The following is a 24,467-nucleotide window of genomic DNA, read 5'->3' as shown; positions in this document are numbered from 1 at the left end:
CAGCTCTTGATTTTGATGGATTAAACATGTGGTGATCATTCAAAGAAAAAGAAAAAACTTAACTCATCCATTAAATGCAGACTGTTATAGTGTTCAGTACACATAGTGTACATGGATAGATGATCATATACCTAGACAGTGTGGAATAGCAGAAAAGCAATCCAAGTTCATTTGTGTGTTAGTTTTTCAAGCAGTGTTTGAGATGGTTAAGTAGTGTGTTAACACAACTTAAGACACAGGTTCTCGTTCCATTAACTTACTGTTAGAAGGCAGACTGGTAAGATAAAACAGTATTTTTTACAGTGCAGAGAACCAACTGTGCTCTAGCTAATCTGGTAACAGATTCATAGCAGAAAATATTTGATTTATTAAAAATAAAAAAAAATCATTAAAGATGTCTGAGTCAATAATGGCCTTTAGGAGGGCTGCAGAAAGAGATTTATAGTCCTGTGGAGTGAAACACTGACTATTCTCGTATTTCAATATCTACCTTTGTGTATCATTTGGATATTTCGGGTTTAAATAGCCTGCAGCCACTGTAGCCTTCAGTGTGACTTACAGTTGCAGGTGACTCTCTTTGCTTTTGCTGTCTGACAGGCAAGACACAAACGGTTGATCAGTAGTTCATAGTTATTAAGGACTGCAAACCTGCTCAGTTTTCAGTATTGTTTCTCATTCTGCACACCTGCTTGGAGTGTTGGGGTGTTTTCTGGAAGTGTTTAAGTACCTAGCTGCCACAATGCATAGTAGAAGCTGTTTTCGAAAATAAAAATAATGGAGATCACAAATAAATAAGTGAATATCTCAGGCTGTGGTGGGTCAATTTGAGCTATTCTTGTATGATTCATCATCTGGAAGCCTAAATTTTGGAGTTGTATCAGTCAGAGCAGGGGTGAATCATCCTTTTAACACTATCTTACCTAACATATGGTCAGCGATACATTTAGAGACCTTCGCTTTGTCCACTTTAACTCATTAAAATCTGCCCCCAGAGTATGCATGTCTACATTAGGCCTAGCCAAATGGAATTGAAGGTTTCTGTGTACTACTGTGTTTTTTAACATTACATACGAAAAAGAAGTGCAGGGCTGCTTTTATCTGCCTTGTTGTGTCATATTCTTCACTTTTCAAAATAAAGGCAACAGCTTTGATAAATTAATCCCTTAAATGTCCAGAAAAGTTATATTACACACTTCTTTAACCTAAGAATAGCTCAACCAATTTGCATTGAATTTACTGTAGTTACTGAATAGTAGTGAAATTTATGTATATAGCGCTTTTTACAACACGCACTGTCACAAAGCAGCTTTACAGAAAAGTCCAGGTCCAAGCCCCCATGAGCAAGCCAGTAATGACAGTGGCAAGGAAAAACTCTCTAAAAGCAAGAGGAAGAAACCTTGAGAGGCCCTGAGACTCAAAAGAGGAACCCATCCTCCTCTGGTCCACATAGATAGTAAACAATAACAAAAGAGCAAAATAAGCAGAGAAAAGGTTTTAACATTAGTATGAAATATTAAAATACAGAAAAGGGGAAAAGCAGGTGAAGCACTGGTTCTGATTAAATAGTTAGAGTCTGTGCAGCAGCAGCATCAGGAGGGTCAGTTCATGCAGGTGAGATTTGCACAGCAATAATAAGCTTTAGTATGTAATTAACCTGGGATTTTAACTGGTTAACTCAGCAATACATTTTATTTTTACTTTTTAACTTATTTAAATCAACTCCAAGATAAGTCTTGTGCATATCTATGTTATACATAGTAAAATATATCAGCTTGTAGAACTGGAGTTTTCTGTTCTCCTGTGTTTTCTAACACTGTGTACTGTAAAAGAAGCACAAGACTGCCCTTTATTGTTGGATGTACCGCAGTTTCTTTGAGTTTCTGATAGAGTGCGCACACATTCAGAATGGAATTCAGATTGTAGATTCAGGGTGTATTATTGATTTGTTTCATCATAATAAAAGGCAAATGAAGTGTGAAGTACATTCCTCTGCATTTGCTTTCTTGCTCAAAATTATAATTTGTGACATAAGCAAGACAAAAATGTACAAATCTCTGACTGTTCTTTACATATCAAAATAAACGTGATACCATTTCATTTCAGCACATTTCTCACAAAAAGGTACAAACTGTGCTTTTTTGGGTACAAACACAGTCCACAGTCACTGGGGCAGTACCCCCAGATTATGTTTTCAGCACCTTAATTCAGTGAACATAATTGTACCATATTCCGTTAAATTTTGTGTTGTTTTTTTTTCTGACTTGACTCTTTTTATTTAATATTTCTATTTTAAAAAGTAAGGTTTTGAAAAGGTACTAATATACACCTTTTGCCTGTGAAATGTATCTTTTAAACTCATTTCAGGTATTGTTGGACCTTAAGGGTCTTAATATACATTTAATGATACATTTACATCGTTTGTACCATGGGAGACAAAAAAATGGACCAGCATTATACTCAAATTTTTCTGACAGTGGATGAAAAGACAGAAATATCTGCTTTTTGTCTTAACATAAAAGGATTAATTGCTGTCTTAAGAGATTCTGCTAATCGTGGATACAACATGCTTTTGAGGAAAAGTGTTGACTTGGCATGTCTCAATAATTTCTCTAGTGTCTTGTAGCTGGTAAATTGGCATCTACGAACTGTTCTTTCAGGACATTGGCACTAAGAATTTTATGAGCACCACAAAAACTCTAAGCTGGAGCCAAAGTGAAAGTGCGCAGTACTTCTTAGTGAATGTTTCCACAGTAAATATTTAAACAAAAGAAAATGCATGTATATTTTTAAAAACAGGCATATCACTTAACCAGTTTTACATACTTGTCAGTAACGTTTGAAGAGCTGGTTGGGATGACCCACAGATTAATTAACTACTTTCAGCTTGTGAGTCTCTCAAAATGTTCAATCACGTACACGTAATTTGTGATGACCCATGAGTATGAAGTATAAAAAGCCTGTGATGAATTCATTATGAGCTATTGTCATCTAGTGTGCAGTAAACTGTGAGAAAATTCCTTTCAAGTGGCAGTCATTAGGATAGTGTTTCTCAAGCGTGTCCTTGGGGCTTAGTGAACGGTCTACATCATTACTCTAACGTAGCCTTAACACACTAGAACCAAGCCATTAAAACATTGAATACCTGGTACAGGTGTACTGGGAGCTACTTTACAGCAAAAATCTGCACTTGTTGGGTGGCCCTGAGGATAAGATTAAGGAACACTGCATTAGGACACTGTTCCCAATTCTGTTTGTGACTGTGGTTTGCTGTATTTTCTGACTACACAATTATATAATTAACTAGTTACGTAGTGAGTTCGATATACATTTGATTAACATTGTGCATTGTGTAAAACATTGTGTAAAAGGTTTAAGTATGCACTTCTGTCCTTTTTCCATGTTTCAGTATAAAAAATGTTTTTTTGTCCCACTTTATATTCAGCGTCTCTAATAACTGTGTTATTACACAACAACAATACATGCAACAACAATGTAACTTCTGATGTATTCACTGTTTCAGGTGGATTATAGTAGTGCATCTTACATAAATACATCAGATTTAGTTTTTATTCATGTAATGACACAATTGCATCTTGATAGTTGCAACAGCATATTTTCTCTTATGTAATTCCAAATGTGTAATCTGGTGAGGGTAATTACATTTCTGTGACCTGTTATTTTTCTAGCAAGGAAAACATAATATGGCTATATGTTAGAAAAGCTAGCATTTCTTGTGCAGATTCAGTGTAAGTACAGTGTACATAAGTACTGTAGGTAATTACATCCCTGCTGCAATCAGAAAGGCCATGTTGGGGAGAAATATTCTATTACATATGTGTTATTACATAAGAGAAAAGATGACCTTACAACACAAGATACACTTGTGTAATTACATGAGTAAAAACTGAAGTTGAGACATTTGAATTTACCTAAGCTGTACTACTGTAATCCATCTGTAACAGTAAATACATCACCAGTAGTTACACAGTTGTTGTATGTATTGTTAATGTGTAAATACACATTATTACTTAATTATTCTAATTACTTAATGATTGTTTTAGACACTTCAGAAATATAGATTTGAACCTGTTAATACAGAATGTAAATCAAATGCAAATTGAACTCATTACATACCTATGTAGTTAATTATTTAATTATGTAATTAAATTTTAAGAAGACAGCAAAATGATGATAAGTCTAGACTCATAAGGGTGAAATATTATGCTGGAATTCAAAACAGTGTCCTAATGCAGTGAATTAACATAAGCTGTACTACTGTAATACATCCGTAACAGTGAATACCTCACCAGTAGTTACATTGTTATGGCATGTATTGTTAATGCATAATTACATAGTTATTAGGGACACAATTTAAAGTGAGACCTCTTCTTTACATTGATTCTTCCTGCCCTCAAAACAAGTAATCATAATTACATGATAATTATGCACATATATGATCTATGCCATGTAATTATTTAATATTACTCCAAACACAAGCTTTAGAAAGAGAATAATACTGTTATTTTTAGCAAGCCATACTTAATGTCTGATTTCCAAGCCTGGTAAGCTCTTTTAAATGTTAATATTGAGCCCTGAATACCAGAAGAATGTCACATAATCTAAAGGTTATTTTCTGTTAATCCTTTAAGGCTGTCGCACAAAACGTAGCTATTTCTGCCATTTAATATGCTCTATTTTTGTTGCACTTAAGTCATAGACTTTTACTTAGTTTGTGTCACAAATGAAATGTGACTCATTAAATGTGAGTCACCCATCAGACATGTTTTACCTTTAGTCTGAATAAACAAAACAATAAGTGCTTGCCAAGCTAAAATGCACTCTAAAAGAGCTTGCTCACAGTAGCATGTAGAAAGCTCACATTCTACACATTTGTCTCTGGCCAACATGAACTTGCTCCTGCTGTTACTCCTCTAGCAGCAGATTTATATGAGTTTAACAATCCATCAAATTCTCAGACTAGATCATTGGCGAGATGTTCGGTGATGGTGGTTTTGGAAGGTTTGGAGCACCAGGGCACACATTTGCAAACTGCTCTCTGCCTTTCGCTCTGAGCTGCAGGGGGAGACTAAAATCCTGAAGCTGAAGAATCTGAGGCCCAAGGACTACGCCAACTACAGCTGCATCGCCTCTGTACGCAACGTGTGCGGCATCCCTGACCGCAGGGTCATCTTCAGACTGACCAACAAAACAGGTCACACACAACAACTTTCACTATAAGATGCTGCGTGTATTTTTATACATTTCATATATCAACCTTGGTCCTGGAGTACCCCCGCACTGCACAGTATGCTGTTCTCCTTGCTCTAACGCACCTGATCCAACAAATTACTTAATTAATAAACCTTTTCAGAGCTGAATTAAATAGGTTAGAGCAGTCAAAGCAATAAAATATGCAAGGGAGTGGCATTCCAGGACCAAGATTTGAAACCAAGCACCAAAGCAATTGTTTGGGCAAATGAATGTGCAATAGGTCATGCATCATTGACATAATGGTATATAGGCTACTTTCACATATAGTTTGTTTTCTAAACTCCGCTTTGAGACATGAAAACAGAAACACATCAATTAGCCAGTAATAGAAGTCAGTCAATAATAGCTAGCTTGAGCTTTATGTTTGTATTCTTTTCACAGTTAAACAAATTCATTACTCTCATCCTGCCTATTCCTGTGCAGACAGCTGTGACTTTTTTCATTAGCCATAATGGAAGGGCACTACAAAAACATAGCCTTTTACAATGCAGCTGAGAGCATCGGAAAAGCATGTTCAAATACATCCGACAATACACGCAGGTGTGACAAATGCACTACATTGTTTGCATCCAACAAAAGATTCAAAGCAGACTAACTTCATGCAGGGATTATGCACGGAATCCATTTACATTTGCAATCACATTTGCTGGACCTTTGAGAATTCATTATTTGTACCAGTTGGCAGTAAAAAGCAACAAAATAAGTGCATTTTTTATATGTGGTTAAATGAAGCTTTGGAATTATATTAAGGGTGTTAAAGCATCTGCATTTGAGGATGCTGACTGAGCTGCTCATCTTCCTCTTGCTCTGCAGCCTCCCCGTCCATCAAGCTGCTAGTAGAAGACCCAATCGTGGTGAACCCTGGGCAGACGGTATCTTTGGTGTGTATAGCCACAGGTGGCGAGCCCCCTCCTACCCTTACATGGAGCAGCACCTCGGAGAAGCTCCCCGAGAAGAGTGTAGTGAAGGACGGCACACTCACACTGCCGGCCATCACTTCCGAGGACGCCGGTGTCTACAGTTGCATCGCCAGCAACAACGTAGGCAATCCAGCCAAGAAGTCTACCACAATCATCGTACGAGGTATACATCTCAGTTAACCCTACATTTCAACTCAGAAGACACCAATCAGTCTTACAAATACGAGAGGACGAAGTTAAAAAACACTAATAATTATCAGGCTATCATGCTATACTGTAAATACAGCCTAACTAACCTCAGGCTAATACCAGGCTAATGTCAAGGCATTTCTTTAACCAAGGTCTAGAATTATTACTGTTCTGATATGATATTTAAATTTAATTCCAATGGCAAAACTGCTATGCAAGCAGGGAGTCAGTCATAATGAGCCCCAAATTTATTGGGTTCCCTAATTAGATACTGAGACCATTACTCAAACGTACTCACAGAAAGATCTGTTTTCTAAACAACAATACATAGACAGGTCTTTGTCTATTTATCTCCCTCTTATTCTTCATTTTTGGGGGGATGTTTTCAAATTTTCTCCCCTATTTTAGTTGTTTCCAGTTCCACCCACTAGTTAGAACTTCCCCAATCACATGATGCCACCAGCGCTAGGAGGCTAAAGGCAAACACCAGCTTCCTCCAAATCATGTGAAGCGCCACCGCATCTTTTCAAACTGTCGCTAAAGCAATGTTATTGGACAGCTGAAAGTGCTTGGAGGAGGATGCTAACTGCCAATTCTGTTACATCAGCTAACATATGCCTGCGCTGGCTATCATAGCACTGAGTGATGGGGTGGAAAGGGAGGGCCATCCTACCCACCCAAAGAGAGTGAGGCTAATTATGCACTCTTTGATTCCCGGCCATGGATGGCTGTAGCATCACAGGAGATCGGTGTCCTGATGGTAGAGCCAAATCAAAATTTAATGCACATTTTAATGCACAATTACTGTTTATTTGCCAAATTTAATATATTGGAGATGTACAAATGTGACTTGTGGAAAATTTATGGCACATTTTATGTTGCATGTTTTGTTTTTCCCAGTATGTTTAAAGCAAATAAATAGAAACTGTGCATTAAATTAGAAGAAATTGTTTAAGTGTCTTCCCTGTAGAGGATGTGTGAATGTATTTTCACATAGAAAATCAACAAAATGTAAAAAGTTAAAACTTTGCATACAACTGTATGCTTAAAATCTTAAATAGGTAGTCTACATTAAACATTTAGGCTTGCATTAGATTATTATACTGTCATTTTTTTCATTAAAAGTAATTTTTGTATGGGGGAGGTGAGGGGCATTCTCTTTTTTTGCATTGAGGCCCACACGATCCTAGTTACTCCACTATACAATTCTACAACTACATAGTTAATTTTAAAATTAAAAACATAATTAATTACATGTACATTTGAAATATATTTCACATAAGCAGGTTCAAATCCGTGCAAAGGTGTTTTTTTTCTGCAAAAAAAGGCCATATTTAAATCAAGATAAAATATCTCCTTTTCTACTTCAAGCACAAATATGGCATCGGTTCATATTCTGTGCTTTCAAGCAGAGTTCTCTGCTTATCTTAATGAGCTACAAGTGAGGTATAATTCTAATAAAAATGTTGCACAATGATATTGTCAGTCAGAATTATGGGTTAACTATTGATCTCAAATCATAGGACACTCATCAAACACTGATAATTATGATAAACTTTTTCTGTTTTGTGAATATGGCATGTCACCTCAGGCTAACAGTAGGCAAATGTCATGGCATTTCTTTAACCCTTAGAAATCTAAATTTACTACAGTTGTTTTGCTGTGTTACATGAATATAATGACATAGTGCAGTTACATAACTAATCATGTTAACATTCTGTTTACATTCTGTATCAACATGTTTGTGTGTGCACGTTTTAATTTTCCCATTTATGTTGATGTTCAGAATTGACAGAAACAGAGTGAAACATGTGAAGTGTATTGTTTGAATGTTCAGAATCTGCATTTTTCACAGAATTTCCCCCCAACAGTCTTAATGAGCTTCGAGTGAGAAATAATATCCAATTAGGACATACTATTCTAGTTGCTAATGACAACCATGGCTTCTAATGTTGAACTCTGGCTCTTAGTTAAAAAGATACCCATCCCACTTAGAGATAAAATAAGAAAATGTTGAAAAACACACACACACAAAAAAAATAAATAAATATATGACGAATGAAGTGAATACAGCCCTGTTGCCTCCTGTTACCTTAGGCTAATACCAGCTTAATATCAGGCCTTTCTTTACGTTCTTCTTCTTTTGTACTATAACTAACACGTCCTATTTTATCTCATCCAGAGACTGCAGGAAGAAAAGTGCTATTGTAAGCTAGCTGAGCCTCCATGTTACTGCCATAGTGTGCTGACCCCACTAATCACTACCACTGTAGTTTTTGCTCACTCAAGCAAAGTTTTCATTCAGAGCTGTAAAAAAGCTTCAGAATAAGGGCAGTACAGTCTCATTCTTTATTGTATCATTAAGGAACGAGTCATGAACGATGCTTGGAGCACTTTACAGCTGTGAACAAACTGTTACGTCAAATTAAACCTCACTGTTTCATTTTATAGACATTTATAGAGGATATCAAATACCTAAAAACAAGATCCATCACAGAGCACCAGGTTTGAAATACAGTTTTAAATGAGCTCAGCTGTCAATTGTTTAGCTCATATGGTAAATGTACAGGTTCAGTTATTGTTAGTGCATTAATATTTCATGCAATAAAAAGGCAAAAATGTTTTCTCAGAGGGTGCATTTATAGTATAAGAGATTAAATTGTGGTTTTGAGTGCTTATCAGCTAAACTATGACCAGAACTACCAGTTATGTATTAAATTTCGTCGTATTACACTATATTTGACTACTTCACTCATTCATTATTCCTTTAAGCTATGAAAAGTTTACCATTTAATGCTATTCCTGTGCCCTGACACACTACTCAATCTGTAGCTCAGGTAGTCAAAGCGATTGGATTACTGTGGTACTCTGCTGAGATTGTCAGTCAGAATGACTATCAAATCTTGCATAAAATAAGTGAATGGAAGGTCATATGTGGCACCAGGGATTACACTGCATCTTAGTATGTGATATGCATACCACATTCTGTACCATAGTTTTCATTTGCCTGGGAAGGGCAAAGCCTGTGGCATATTACTGTGTAAGTACTTATTAAATGGCCAATTACAGCAATTAAGTGAAGGCAGTCAGGCTAATCACTAAACTGGGAACTTCTGCCATTAGTCAAGAAGTAGTGTATGAATCTCCTCACGCAAGGTAGGGAAGAAACCCTAAGCAGCCCTTACTGCTTAATGCTAGCAGCAAGCAATTCTAGGCTGACAAGGCCTATGCTGGAGAACAGATGTAATAAGCCTTTTGCACCAGTTTAATGTACACATAGATGCATTCTCCCAGTGTAACTTACTTAACAGGAAGGTTTAAATCTCCCTCAAACACATGCAATGTGCAAATCTTAGGAAGACTGCACAAAATGGGTGAACACTGGAAGTATAGCTGCTTACACATTCTATTTGATTAATCACAGTGGCTAGTTTTGCATAGAATTTTCTCCACCTCTTAAAGCGACTGCAATGGGAAATGTAACCATCTGTTGTAAACATATCCACTGGCCTCCTACAGTGGTACTGCAGTAGTTTACCTGCTATATAAGCACCTAGCAGTACAGATTTGTTGAGCGCTGTAGGGATTCCTAATAATTGCATGATATATTTGCATAATGCCTACTGGGTATTGTGGTGAGAGTACATTGATGGATGAAAACACAAAAACAACACTAAATAGTAAATTTGTCAAACTGATGAGGCTGACGGATGCAGTGCTGCATTACAGAATACAACATAACATGCTAGTTTTAGGCCGGAATGCCTCTTTAATAATAAATGTAAATTGGTGGTAGTGTTGTTTAACTTTTTTTTTCTGCAGTCATGAATATTTTATAAGCCTTAAAGATGTGCTAAAAGAATATTCACCAACAAAATAACACTATTTCAGATTAGCCAGATTAACAATAATAACTTTTATAATAATGAAATTATTTTACAGCACAGCACAGCAGTCTTAATAAATAAAAAAAAACTGCAATCCACGTTGTTGTTTCACAAATTCTGTTTTTTAGGGTCCAATACAGTGTTCTGTTGGTATAGAACAGCTATTACTGCTGCTGTGTCATTGTCACTTAACTTACATGTTCGCTTTGCTTCTGAGCAGTGCATCCATTGCATCTCTGCAACTCACAAGAAAAACATAGTTAGTAGGTGGTCCTATGTAGGGTTGGGTGGTATCCACTTTTTTCGTACCTTCAGACCATCTCCAATTATTACAGCAGTATACAGTACTATCAGGGGCAGGAGTGCGGTTAAAAGCAAAAACAAAAGGCTAAAATGCGTGAAGTGTCTTAACCAAATCACGTCGCAAATGACGTGGCTGGTTTAGGACATCATGGCATTTTAGCATCTGTTAAAAGAAACACTGTGCTAGTTTTTGTTTGATGTTGATAGACCAAGTAAAAACAGAGATAGGACCATATGAATTTGATATAAAAATCATATTTATGCATACATAAAAGTATGCAAAATGAGATGGGGCTGGCATTGAATTTATCCTAATATCTTTCATTGTTTGTCTTTTTTTACATATGAAAAAACAGAAAAAAGTCTGAATCTACTGATGTTTTTTTAAAATCTGATTTTATATGTTTTATGTGGGGGTTTTTGGGTCCAATATACTGATATAGTATGTCAAAGTGAAAAAAGTCAGGTCATACAAATCATGTTGTGCAGAAAAGAAGATATCAAACATTGGCATGATGAACATTTTCCAGTGTGATATGTAATCAAAAGTATTCAAAAACAGCCAAAATAGCCCGACTCACAAGGATTAAATTGCTTTTTTGCCATCTCTTTTCAAAGATAATTAAATTTAAAAAGTTGCATTTGCTATCATGGTCACCAATTAACCACAATGACCAAATGTTAAACGATGCAACTAGCTAGGAGAGAGGAGCAGAGTAGCTTAGCTAGCATGAAAACCGTTCTACTCAGCACAGAACAGATTTGATTCTGACTAACTGAAGCTATACTGACAAGTATAGATGATAACTCAGAGGGAGTGACATTGAGTGAATGTTGTTGGAGGGAAAGAAAGGTGAAATTAAACCTATTTCATTATGTTTGGACCCTAACGTTATTCTTGATGTTGCCTTGCTGATACAAATGTAGACAAAAAAATATGCCTGAGAGAGCAAAGTCGAGTAACCAGTGTTCAAGTGACAAAAAGCTGAAATTGAACCTGTTCAGTGGTGTTTGCAGCATGTTAGCTAAGCTAACAGTAGCCTGCTTAGCTGGCACAGCACAGTACAGGACTGTTTCCAGCTTACTGATATTAAAATTACACACATTTAGAAAATGAAGACTCATATTTATGAGTGCAAATCTAGTGACTGGTGTTGGAGTGACATCTGAAATCAAATGTGTTTTCTGGTAGTTGTTAGCTGTCGCAGAACCACTGTTGTGTATAGTTTTTCTTAAATATTTCCTAATCCTGACCCATCAGATGGAAAAAAAAACTATAACCAGAGCAATACACCCATGGGGATTATTTGGCACTACAGTGGTAAAGTGGCCTTTAAGTCAACAGAACTTGTGAAGCAATTAGGTGCTTCATTTTTAGATGGGAACGCATGTTGGACGTCTTTCAACCTTTCCATCTCTGGCTGATTGTGTTTTGCTAACTGTTTTCTGGCAAATCTTGCAGACAGTTTCTTCTGAATGGGCAGAATTTGATTGTTTACTAGATTGACGTAGAACAGATATTTGACATGTAGTTATGAAATACCATCATTATTTTTGTACTCCACATTACAACTAATTACCTATACTTAATTACTTAACTAATATACCTTGCGACTCTAGTGCATTGTTAGCTACATCCCTAATAAACTAAAAACTGAATGTTAATTTCAGTTGCGTTGTAAGTGCATATTGCAACTGCACCAAGGCACATTTTGCATTGCACCTTCTAATGTATGCCATGTTTACACGCTTTTACATATATTCATTATGAGCTGTGTGTGTGGGACAGCACACATGTGCTTTTGTGTAGGCCTGGGGTGTGTTGTGTGTGGGTGTGTGTTGTAGTGTGCATGCATATGTGTATGTGCATGTGTGTGCTCATCTCTTTCTCTTGTTGTTTATCACGGCAGTCCTTGAAAAGCCCTCTCCGGGCGGTCCTGCCAAAAGGCCTGTCTGTGTTTGGGCAGATTTCGCCTCAGCAGATGGTGGCTTTTCTGTCCACACTTCCCGACAGCCTGGGATGACTTTCAGCTTGGCCCTCTCTACCGCCATCCCTGCATGCTTCTGGCTCACAAAGGCCCTCCATCATGATCCATCCTTTGGATGAGAAGAGCCAGCCTCCTCTCCAAAAAGCAGGTCAATTTTTGGTGCAATTTTAGGTTGGGGGAGGACACCTCAGACAGCCATGTTTGGCTTCATCTTCTCCATTCTCGCTCTGTCTCTCTAATAAGATCAGCCCAAGCAGAAAAAATAGCAGCCAGCCTCAGCGGACCTCTGAAGCAATCAGTTGCTGCGGCAGCCACCATTTTCCTTCTTGTGCGATTCAAAAGTTTCAGAAGATCCGTATGACATGAGGAGATCCGAAACCCATCCCTTTTGTCTACTGAAATAGAATGCTTTGGCAGAGATCCCTTCCTTATTTGAATTGTGTTTCCCTCACACCTTTTTTAAAGTGGTGTGGGTTTTCTCCTGCGCGCCCCAGTGTTCGGAAATGAGCCACACATTTGGTATCAAAGGTTCTGTATCAAACTAACGTTCCACTTGCGTCTTGCGCGACAATTCCTCGAGGAGACTCCAGACGACGCAAGGTATGCATTTTACAAATGGAACATCAGCCATTCAAGTCAGATAAAACACACCGATGGTCTCTCTCTCAACATGATGAGGGGGGCCACCGCTTTTATTCATGGAAGAGAATGTAACCGGCGCCTCCTGCTGCACATATTTGGGTTGTGAGCAAATGGAAAGAACAAAGAACAAACCCAATTTTTCTCTCGCCATGCAGTTTGTTAGAAGCTTTGCGTCCAGCTTGTAAATCAACATGTGAATGGCGACCATCAAATTTGCTTTGGAATAGGTTTTGGGCCTGAGCTTGCATGCTTTTCCATCTGTAAAGAGCCACCGAAATGGCATGGGCAGCGTGGGCAGATTGGACACACGTCTGGTGCTTTCAGGGTCGCGTGATGTGATGTGGGTGTCTCCGTTGCCTGGAGAGCATGCCAGGACTTGTCTGTGATGAGCGATAAGAAGGTCAGTCACAGAGTAGATGACACTTAAGTATTTCTGTCAAAAGAGAGAGAGTGAGAGAGAGAGAGAGAGAGAGAGTGAGAGAGAGAGAGAGAGCGAGCGAAAGAGAGAGAGAGAGAGAGAGAGAGAGAGCGAGAGAGAGAGAGAGAGAGAGAGAGAGAGAAACGAAAGAGGAAGAGAAAGAAGAGATCTCTCTCTATCTCTTCTCTCCTTTCCTCTCTTTCTCTCTCTCTTTCTACCTCATTTTTTTCATTCATCTATCCTTGACTAAAGTCACCAGTCAGGTAGAGACAGCCATCTGTCCCTGTGGAGTATGCTAAGCTGTACATGCTGATAATCTGGGGGGAACCCAGGGGTCAATTCACAAAAGCTTCTGTTAAAAACTGCAAGGTCAGGTGAAGAGACTGTCTCTGCCAGAGCTATTATAACAGAGGAAAAAGGAAAAGAGAAGAGAAACCTTCCCTCCACTGAATTTCCGCTGAAGTTAATTATAGTCTGTTTGTCTGCTTTTTTTGTCTGAATATATATATATATATATATATATATATATATATATATATATATATATATATATATATATATATATGTGAGACACAGAGAGAGAGAGAGAGAGAGAGTGAGATTTTGGTCACTATAGAGTAATGGCCTGATGTCATTAGTGTTATCCTATTGTATTTGTATCAATATAGTGATGACCTATCTTGTGCTGTTCCATGAAAGTGCCTCTGACGATATATATATATATATATATATACAGTACACTGTCTAGCTTAATGTTCCATAAGTGTATAGCAATATGCCCCTTTATCTTACTAGCTAGTGATGGCTAGTGCTTTCAAGATGTATGTTATGATAATCATTCAAGCTGTCAGAGGTGGAGCATGAACAGAAAAATGATGTTCCTGATTCTAAGTAGGCCTACATCAAATCCATTCATTCATATAATGATGCAGGATTTGAATTGCTTCTATGGAACTTACTAGTGGTACAATGGCATGACGCTAAAATGTTAATAAGGGCCAATGGATGGAATAATAATAAGGGTCTATGTTCATCTCCATGAATGCTGGTAGGTAGGAGTACAGTTTGGACTTATCCTACAGGCCACATCTCTGCTACAAGCCACTGGGCTGTGATAATGAGAACCATCCATCAGACACCAAGTACTTAAATGTCTGCCACATAAACTGCATTATGTACATGAGCTTAGATAAACAATGCATTTGCATGCGCTCAGAGAATACGATTTTTCTTATTTAATCACTTCCTTTGTATCCTGAACCATAGGAGGTTCTCTCCAGGCAGCTGAGTTTAAAAGCATTTTCTGCAGATTCAGCACTGACGCATGTTATTTTGCAGATCTGAGCTTCTAAGACAGAAGCAGCCAGGGCAATGAAAGGAACTCTACCCAGCAAAAGCCATATCATCAATAATACATACTGAATATGTGTTTGTGTTATGTTAACTCTTATTTCCTGCCTTGATGCATGCGCTATGTGGATGCTTTTAAAGCTAGCTCCTCTGCTTGTAGACCAGGCTTCTGACTTGTACCATTTGAATGGGGTGCTAAAATTCCTGCTATTGTAGGCTTTTCTTACTACCTAATAAACCACTTACCCCCGTTACGGTGGTTCACGGCCTACTTCTGCAGCTGGAGTCTCAGCTGTGATGAAGCCTCCCCAACCTAAACATGCTGCACTCTCATAAGATATGAATGAACTGGGGAAATGATGTAACATCTTGGCAGCAAGAGCATTTGAATGTACCAAATGGGAAAGTGCTGTTTTTTTCCCATGTGTTCATGGAAGTTTAATGCACTCGGATGACTCCTTGTGTTGGAGGGCAGGAGGTGGTAACGTCTGTCACCTGATAGATCCTCTGCCCTTCGCTCTGGAGTGAGAATGCTCACTTTGATCTGCCTCCCCTTTGAAGTTGACCAACACTGGACCAACAATGTGTCCAGTGTTCACTCAGAATTCAGCCACTTCAGAAAACTGAGGCATTGACATCAGAGGATGTGTCATCAGCTCTTCTGAGCTCTGTTTGTACCATAGAAACAAGTTCAAGTCCAGCACACCAGTCACTTTTTCACCCTCACATGGTTTTGTTTCCTTTGCACTTGATCACAAAGTGTGTTGAGATGCAGGTGTTGAAATCTTCAGCAGCATAATTACAGTTGCATGCAAATGTTTGGGCACCCCTGGTCAAGTGAAAACTTAGCACATCCTCAATAGAGAACACTTTTCTAAACACTTTAGTGCACAATTACTGTTCATTTGCTTAATCTAACATAAATGTGACCTATGCAACAGTTATGGCACATATATATTTTTTTAAACTCAGTAAATAAATAGATATTGTGCACTTAAATGTGCAGCAAAATGTCATATTTAAGTTTGTTCCCTGTAGAGGATGTGTCAGCTTATTTTTGCTTGGAAAATTAATGTACGACTGTGTATATGTCATGCAAAATGACCACTTTATTTTGTGTGATAATTTCCATCAAATAGAATGTGCCATGATCTGCTATAATATAAGGAGAGATGACAATATACACATTAAACTCATTCATCAAACCACCGCTGCACACCCTGATTACTCTATTCTCTTGAATTCTGGATTAACTTAAATTATCTGAGCAGCGGCCAATCAGATTGTTGAAATGTGACACAGTAATCGCATCACGCCACACATATAGTCAAGCTATGCACTAAAGATTCAGTACTCAAACACACACCAAGCGGAACGTGTAATGTTGTGAAAAATAATGCATGCAAAACATGACACATCAATACATTTGTTGAATGTTTTAGGCCCTGAAAACAATATGAGAATTACAAAACAGTTTGTCAGACAAATGAGTGAATTTTTGGTTGCATGTTGGTTGTTGTGCAAAAACACATGCAGGCTAGGCTCAAGCAGCTTAAAATTAAAACTCTTTGCTAACAAAAAAGTGTTTGCCAAATGTGAACAGCTAAGTTCAATTTCAGATCTCTTAAAGGGGACCTATTATGCTAATTTTCAATGTTTAGTGTTTTTATTTTTGGGGTCTACTAGAATAGATTTACATGCTTCAGTGTTCAAAAAACACATTATTTTTCTCAGACTGTACATTTCTATTCACTTTCTGTCTAAAACGCTCTGTTAGAGCTCCTGTGTTTTTATGCCCCCCCCCCTTCTGATTAGCCTGAATAATGTTCTCTGATTGGTCCATTCACCCACTCTGTTCTGATTGGTCAACCACCAGAGCGGTTTTGCCCCTACATGTTGAGATTTGTAACTTTGCAGACCATTTATGTACACAAAAAGCTGTATAAGACACTAAAGGAAAGGGAAAAACTGGAAAAAGCATAATAGCTCCATTTTAACTCTAGTACTCAAACCCTCATGCCTGATAAACTGGCCAGTGAGGGTAGAATAAAGCCTAATAAACTAGCAACTGTCAGTGTGTTACTTTTTCAGTGCAGTTCTTTTTGTGCTGTTTATGGAAATAGGCCTAAAATATCAACACTTCTGAAAGTGGTCACAGTTGCCCAAAGGGAAAGGACATTTGTGTTTCTTCTCAGGACTGTGCTATCAGGAACAGCTGCACAGCTGTGAGATGCATTCGCAGGTGGTGACTGAGTAATGGATGAGGAAACAGTGCAGGCCTGACGTCCATCCCGTGTTCTGCTGGAGGCTGAGTCACTGGATGCATGCTCAAGTGGTTGAGAGCAGATAACTAGATGGCTATTAGTGTTGATGCTTGGGTCCTGTGACAGGATATAGGTCCTTCAGGATGTTATGGGCTTTAGAGAAGGTTCAAAAGAAAAGCAGGTTTGAAAAGTTCACCACATTTTTCCCCCTATTGGGTTCTTGCCTTGGAGCATCCCAGCAGATAGGTATGGATGCTTTGCACATTGTTTGAAAAGGTCATTTTGCAGTATTATTCTTAGATGGACAGGTGGATCTTTGGGGAAACCTTTGTTTTAGCAATGAATTTGTAGCTCACTTTTGTTTGGAAGGTTCATTAACATTCCAGAGAGAGATAACACAAAGTATTGCAGTCTGGCAGTTTAGCAGCACATTTCCAATTTAATAGGGATTTGACAGAAACTGAATCCATAGTTAAGTGATTAAGCCAGTGAGATCAGTGACGCAGTACATCATAACTACAAAATGCAAGATAATTGGATACAAAGTCCTGTGTGATTCTCCCAAATCCATTAAGACTACAGAAAACACTTAGAAAAGACAGAAAGCTCCTTTTTTTTTCTTCTTACCTGTTCTCAGTGCTGCAATTATTAGTAAAGTGTAATGCTGGTTGGTTCTGTGAAATATGATTGCTGTTGCTGATATTGATTCCCTTATTGTAGGGGTGTATTTATTGTTCCTTTGAACTAAATTAAATTCTGTAGCCTCAGTGCCTCAGTGATAACTCTCTGTGGTACAGCCTCTAACACATGATTAAGTGGCAAGAGTCTCAGATTCCTCTTATTTGATTTGAAAAAGGTCATTGTCGTCCGTGGTATTACAGTTCATTGGCACCATTTTGTATCCGGGGACCCAGGTGAAAATGAATTACTCATACAAATTGAAGTCTTCTGTAGAAACATGTCGACATTATTACAACATGCCTCAGACATCAGATCCATGGCAGGGTGGTATTGATTTAAAACAAAAGAAACGGGATCTCATATTGCATTTGATGAAATGTGTCATTCACTTTTGTCTTGCTGGTTTCTCCCCACGTTTTGCTTTTTCAATTTCCTGTATTTGAATCTGACAGGGCACTTTTATTTTACAATTTCTTTTTTCTCATCTCCTTGTTTCAACCTGATAATGTCCCAGGAGAATAGGTAAAAAGATTCCTGGTTCTCACTGTTCTTTTGCTTGTGAGATAAAATGTGACTCCTTCATCTGAAGTGTATAAACTGCCTGCATAAAGAATGAATCTAGATTGATGTGGCTGAAAAACAAGCACACAGTTACTAAACCTAACATGAAAGATGCCATGTGTCTATACAGGTGCCGTGAATTTTTTATTGTTGATGAGTTGGGTGCTATAGTTGCTATATTTACTTTGGGAGATTTTTTAATAAAAGAAATTGTCAGTGGCAGACAGTATTTGATGTTGATTAGGATAGAACGGCAAGTATACAGTATGGTGCAAAAGTCAGAGACCACCCTTAATGTATTTAATTTCCAGTCAAAACAGCCACTCAAGTACATTTATTTTTATTCAATTTTTAGGACATATTTCTGGGTAGATAGAAGATAATCCCCTTGCATAAGAAAAGTTGAAAAAGAGGAGTTTCTAAAACTAGAATAAAAAAATAGCATTAAAAGATATAGAGGGCTCATAACAACAGACCCAGGTAGACCACCAAAACTGGCAACATAAACAGGATGAACAGTACTTAGAGCTTTCATCTTTAAGAGAGAGGAGAAAATCAAGGTCCACTTTTGCTTCATATCTGAAAAGATCCTCAGGTGTTTCTGTCAATCCTTGTACTGTGAGAAGACAACTCAGCACCATGAGTCTGAAAGGATGTGTAGCTGCCAAGACGCTGTAACACACAAATGCACAAAAAAGATGGAAATTTGCTAATCACACTGCTGGTGTTCTTAAAACAATGGACTGACCACCAGACCTCAACATTATTGAGTGTGTGTGGAATTACTTGGATTGTGGGAAGCATAAAATGAGACCGACTTCTAAAACCGAACTTTGGAGGTGTGGAAAAACATCCCTGCAGATTTCTTTGAAAAACTGAAAGCAAGACTCCCGAAAAGAATGGACCTCTGTGTAATTTTCTGTTAAATGTATTAATGATGCATGGAATCATGCTAGTATCAGCAGACAGTTAATTAAAATACTGGGCTACTGCAGTAAAATATCTGCATTTTATTAATGTTACAGCATTTGTAACCCTATAGAAATGTTATATTTATCTCTAATGAAAACTCTATAGCTGAGAGTAAAAATCTCTTTCAGACTGAGGAAATTTCTCTTAGCTGGTAACAAACTAACTTTAATTATTATAATTATTGTTGTTATATTACAATTTCTACATTTTATATATGTTTTTGTGTTAGTGTCAGCATCGGCCCACAATTCCCACTTCAGTGCATTCCTAAAATATATGTTTGTTTGTTTGTTGCCTTAATGCTGAAAAATGAAAAACCTCCTTAATGACCGTTTTGATGGGGATTAAATAAATGAAGGGTGGTCGCCGACTTCTTCACAGTGCTGTATTTCTTGGCAGTAAAGTTCGAATCCATTTCACTGAAGCTCATTTTTAGACAGATTCCCTTTATAAACATGAGTCATTGCCCTGTTGATGCTTGCCAATTGCAAAAATAAGTTTGTGAGGCGTTAGAGCTCCAAAATAAAAAAAAACATTGCCAAAGCATTCCCAAGGCTCATCCTGGCTGCTGGTGTCTGATGTTTTTTTTTCTCATTTTAGCGCTGAAGAAGGGCCGTTTCTGGATCACGCCTGATCCATACCACAACGATGACAACATTCAGATTGGCCGTGAGGTGAAGATATCATGCCAGGTGGAGGCCACACCCCCTGAGGAACTGATGTTCAGCTGGCTGAAGAACGGCCGGGCTCTGCGCAGCTCCGAGCGCATGGTCATCACCCAGACTGACCCTGACATCTCCCCAGGCACCACCAACCTGGACATCATTGATCTGAAGTTCACTGACTTTGGCACCTACACCTGCGTGGCGTCGCTTCGTGGCGGGGGCATCCCGGAGATCAGCATCGATGTTAACATCTCTTCCACCACTGGTGAGCCTCACACACACCCTGGCCACAGCCAGCTTACACATGTCTGTTCAATGACCCACACTCCAGAGCTGCTAATTAGGGAGTACAAGCTGTGAGTGCTCACTGCAGTGCCAATGTGCTGTCACTGTCATAAGAAAATCTCCAAAACAATCACTTCTTAACTGTCTTAACATTTGGTAAGGTATAAAGAGTAAATATCCATGGGATGCTTCTTAGAATTAAACAACCTGTGCACAGAGAGACCCCAGATAAGCTTTAGCCCCCACAATTTGTCCTCAGACTTAACAAGTGCTCTCTTAGTAAATGTATTTTATAATAGAGCCTTTTCACACATCTGCACAGTGGATGTTGTCATAGTAGAGAAAACATTATAGCAATGGCAGCGTTTAAGGATAAGAATGTAGAGGATGAGAATTTTTACATCCTCTTTAAGGTACTTATATAATTTCCTCATGAAAGACATTCATTTGATGGAGCAGTTTTCATTTTCTGAGAGAAGCAAGCTTGATCTACATGAGTGTAAGGTTACCTAATGAGGTCAACTAGCATTAGCTGTCTAATATTGACAAGAATGTAATCAGTGTTGTGCAGGTTGGGATTGTAAAATTAACATAGTCATTTATACCTCATTGTCTTATGGCTGTATTGCATGATTCAAAGCTGCACTATGTAAGATTTTTTGGTTAAAATTGAAAGGAGTAGCATTACTAAGTCAGGAAAAAAAACTCTCCTAAAATATTATCTGTGTGGACTGCTGCAAGTCACCCTGTAAAGCCTGAAATAATAATTTAATAAGTTGGAGGAGTCAAGTTGTATTTGTGGGAGTTTTTCAGACCACATCATACATCTTTATGTATTAATGTCACATGCAGGCTCGAAGGGAAGGTCCGTCTCCGTATCTGGGTCTTAAACGCAATTTCAGCATTATAATTGTTATATGTTGTTCACCAAGGTTTGACTGAGTTCACAATAATCTAATTTATTCATTTGGGGAAAGATTCTGAAGCACAACTGATGTTACAAAATGTTCTTTCTGCATGTTTTGTGCAATAACACATTTTCACCAGAGAGGTCTCCAAATCCTGATAACTTACATAATGTAGCTTTAACCATACATTTCTCCATCTAATATTAATGTTGTATTGTACAATATGAAATGTTATAAATGTTCAGGTTGTAGTGTTCCTATGTAAGCTAAGCTAACCAACATGATCATTTTTAATAACTTTAGTGTTTGAGCAGAATCTGTAACGCTTACCCATCCAGTGCCAGAACAGCATGTGTCAGTGGCCTAGTTCTAATGTAGCCCTTGTCAAGCTTGATCTTTCTTGAAAATGAAAACTGCTCCAACAAACAAATAACATTTTCATGGAAAAATTAGTTAAATGTTTAAATTTTCCTTCATATATTCCACCACTTCTATAATGCTTTTCCTCCTCAGACAACTACTGCTGCGAATCCAAAAGTGTGTATAGGGTCAATTGTCTTTCATTCGACCATTCTTCAAAATCTGCTTCAGCTCAGCTCAGCCTCGCCCCAGGAATAGAGCTAGTGGGATTGGCCCGGGTTCTACAAGTTTCATTGCTCAGAATTGAGGCCTCGAAATTTCATCTCAGTAGCTTCAATCTGTCATGGATGCACACATAACTACAGCACTGGAAATCCCATTGTTACGCGCCCCGATGATGTTATCTAGGGGTAAAGGGGAAGTGACATGGAGTGTGTGATGAGGGGTCGAAGGGAGAGACACAGACAATGGGAGTATCACGCTTAGACAATGCTTTACTTTTTTAATAATAAAAGTGTACATAAGCACCTTTTAAGGTTTTATAGTGAAAAAGGACAATGGAATAAGACAGTTGACAATAAGACATCCAGCTACACAACATCAATAAGAAGAATTGTTAAACGGCTAACAAAATTAATCTATAAAGTTCAATGTGATCAAAGAGTGAAATTGGTTATCAGTACTGACAAGTATACAATAATAATATTGTATATGAAGCTAGCTGCAATGGGGGACTATGGACAGTGCCAAAGCAGTAAAAATAATGAAACTTCTAACCTGCCTAACTGGAGCTAACCTGCACAAAATACAGCGGGTGGCACTCGCTCCTTACCTAGTGTGTCTATACAAAGTGTTAGTACTGCGTCATATGTAAAGGGACGCCCAAACTGCCTGTCCACTCATCGCGCTAGAAACATAGATACAAAGAGAGTGAGCGAGAGAAAGGGACAGCGAGAGAGAGACAAAGTTAGGCAGAACTAAAACTAACTGAGCTACAATTTTAGTAATAACAGCATAAGTCACTAAACTGCCAGCAAACTAAAGGCCTCACAGACACACAATGCTCTCCTCCCTTCACATGCTGCCGGGTCTGCCTTTTATCTTCAAACACCCGCCCCATTCACTCAGCCGCAATTTCGATTAGAGGATGGGGGGTGGGGGGGACAAAGAACAAAAAAAAACCCACATACGTGCTGTCCTGGCACGTAACACTCCAATAAAGCACTGAAAATCTCTTTAAGAAAGTGTCACACATTTATTTTAAACAACATCCGAACAAATGGCAGTAAGGGGCGTTAATAATTTTATAAGCTTTTCTAACCAAAAATTATTTGTTTTTGTTCATTTAAAATACTATTAAAGTAATAATAAAGTTGTAATTCCAAGGTTTAGAGCAAAATAATGTTATGATTATACTTTGTTTATCTTGGTACAAGTGGTTGCAGTATGCTGTAATTGAAATTTTATTTTACATTCATGTTGCCCTTATTTTTGAAATTTGTTGGTTTATTTATCATGAAGAGTCCTGTAACGTAAAGGGCAGTTTTCAAGTTGGTGTGGAGGTTTTCTTATGACAACGATATGAGGATTTTAACAGTTCAGCACAGTTAGGTGTTCCCCATAGTATGACTTCTCCCACCCTTTTAATGAGACTTTTGCTGAATTCTTAATCAGACTTGCATTAACATACATAACATTTACATGTGCAGCAATTCAAAGTTCACATTTGCATTTTGAGGACATTGGTATTTAAAGGTACATTATACATGTAGTTTTTTATAAAAGGGGCCATGCATTTTTACAGTAAGGCATTAAACAGGTGGGCGTGTGGAGGTGGAAGGGAGCAGAGGGTAAGAGTGATCCGGCAGGAGAGCAGAAAGAAGGTCTTGCCCCTGTAATCAGCACTCATTGGGTTGATCAATAAACTTCCATCTCACAGTGTTGTGTCACCATTCATTATCATCCTGCTCATCTTGGGCCAGAGAGAGGTGGACCAGATCGATGCCCAGGCTGAGGAACACCAAGCTCATAGGAATACCACCAGCATGCCAACCTCATCATGTCTCACCTGGATGTCGTCGCTGATGGGTAATGTTTTCATTGGTGGTTTGGAGGATTCTCACTTCTATCTTCAAGTGAAAAGTAGTGAGTGACCGTTCAGATTGACATAGACACAGGTGGTCAGACATTGCTGGGTCTTTGAGCTGATTTGACTTCCTTCTTTTATTCAGTCATGTCTTATGTCATATGCTGTATTAGTAAGTGTCAGTTCTTCAGCTCACTTAGAAATATTCTCGCATAAAAGGAACACTTCGGTTCAGAGGGTTTTCTTCTAAAAGATTCTTTGAACTTTTTTTAATGTCAAATTTCCGGAACTTTTCTTGGTCGTATGTCATATTCATTCCACAGCGTGCTGATTATTGCCATCCGTATGCTTGCTCAAGTGCAGTCCTCAGCATCACTTCCCTGCTTTGTTTGGTACAACATATAAAAGCACCTTTTTCAACCTTGCTGCATAGTTGGTAGAAGATAATCCTTTGATAATCCCCTCATGCAGTAAAACTGTGGAATCAGTCGCACCTGCCATGTTTGTTGCCTCATTATTTTTTAAGCAGCACAATCTCTTTTTGGACGTGTTCATCATGCAGTGCCAACCAGCAAAACAATAAAAAAAGAAAATCTAAGGAAAAAGAAGACTCTAATATACACAATGGGTTGTCAAGTTGAAGAAAGAAAAGCACTGATTAGATTTTCTTTTGATTACCACATATTATAAAAGGTTTTGAATATGTAATTTGCAGAG

General features: G+C 38.1%; 1 protein-coding gene across 1 annotated transcript in view; it reads left to right on the top strand.

The window, feature by feature from the left end:
- The window catches only part of LOC118815593 (MAM domain-containing glycosylphosphatidylinositol anchor protein 2-like), a 219,062-nt gene that overhangs the window by 121,642 nt on the left and 72,953 nt on the right, over positions 1-24,467 (top strand). The window contains exons 5-7 of the mRNA XM_036581820.1: positions 5,074-5,212; positions 6,085-6,354; positions 20,047-20,376. Coding sequence (XP_036437713.1) covers positions 5,074-5,212; positions 6,085-6,354; positions 20,047-20,376 — 739 coding nt within the window. The remainder of the gene's footprint in view (positions 1-5,073; positions 5,213-6,084; positions 6,355-20,046; positions 20,377-24,467) is intronic.

Source organism: Colossoma macropomum, unplaced genomic scaffold, assembly GCF_904425465.1.
Source record: "Colossoma macropomum unplaced genomic scaffold, Colossoma_macropomum, whole genome shotgun sequence".
In the NCBI taxonomy this organism is placed as follows: Eukaryota; Metazoa; Chordata; class Actinopteri; order Characiformes; family Serrasalmidae; genus Colossoma; species Colossoma macropomum.
The sequence above is the reverse complement of the archived record's forward strand: the minus strand, read 5'-3'. Positions and strand labels throughout refer to the sequence as shown.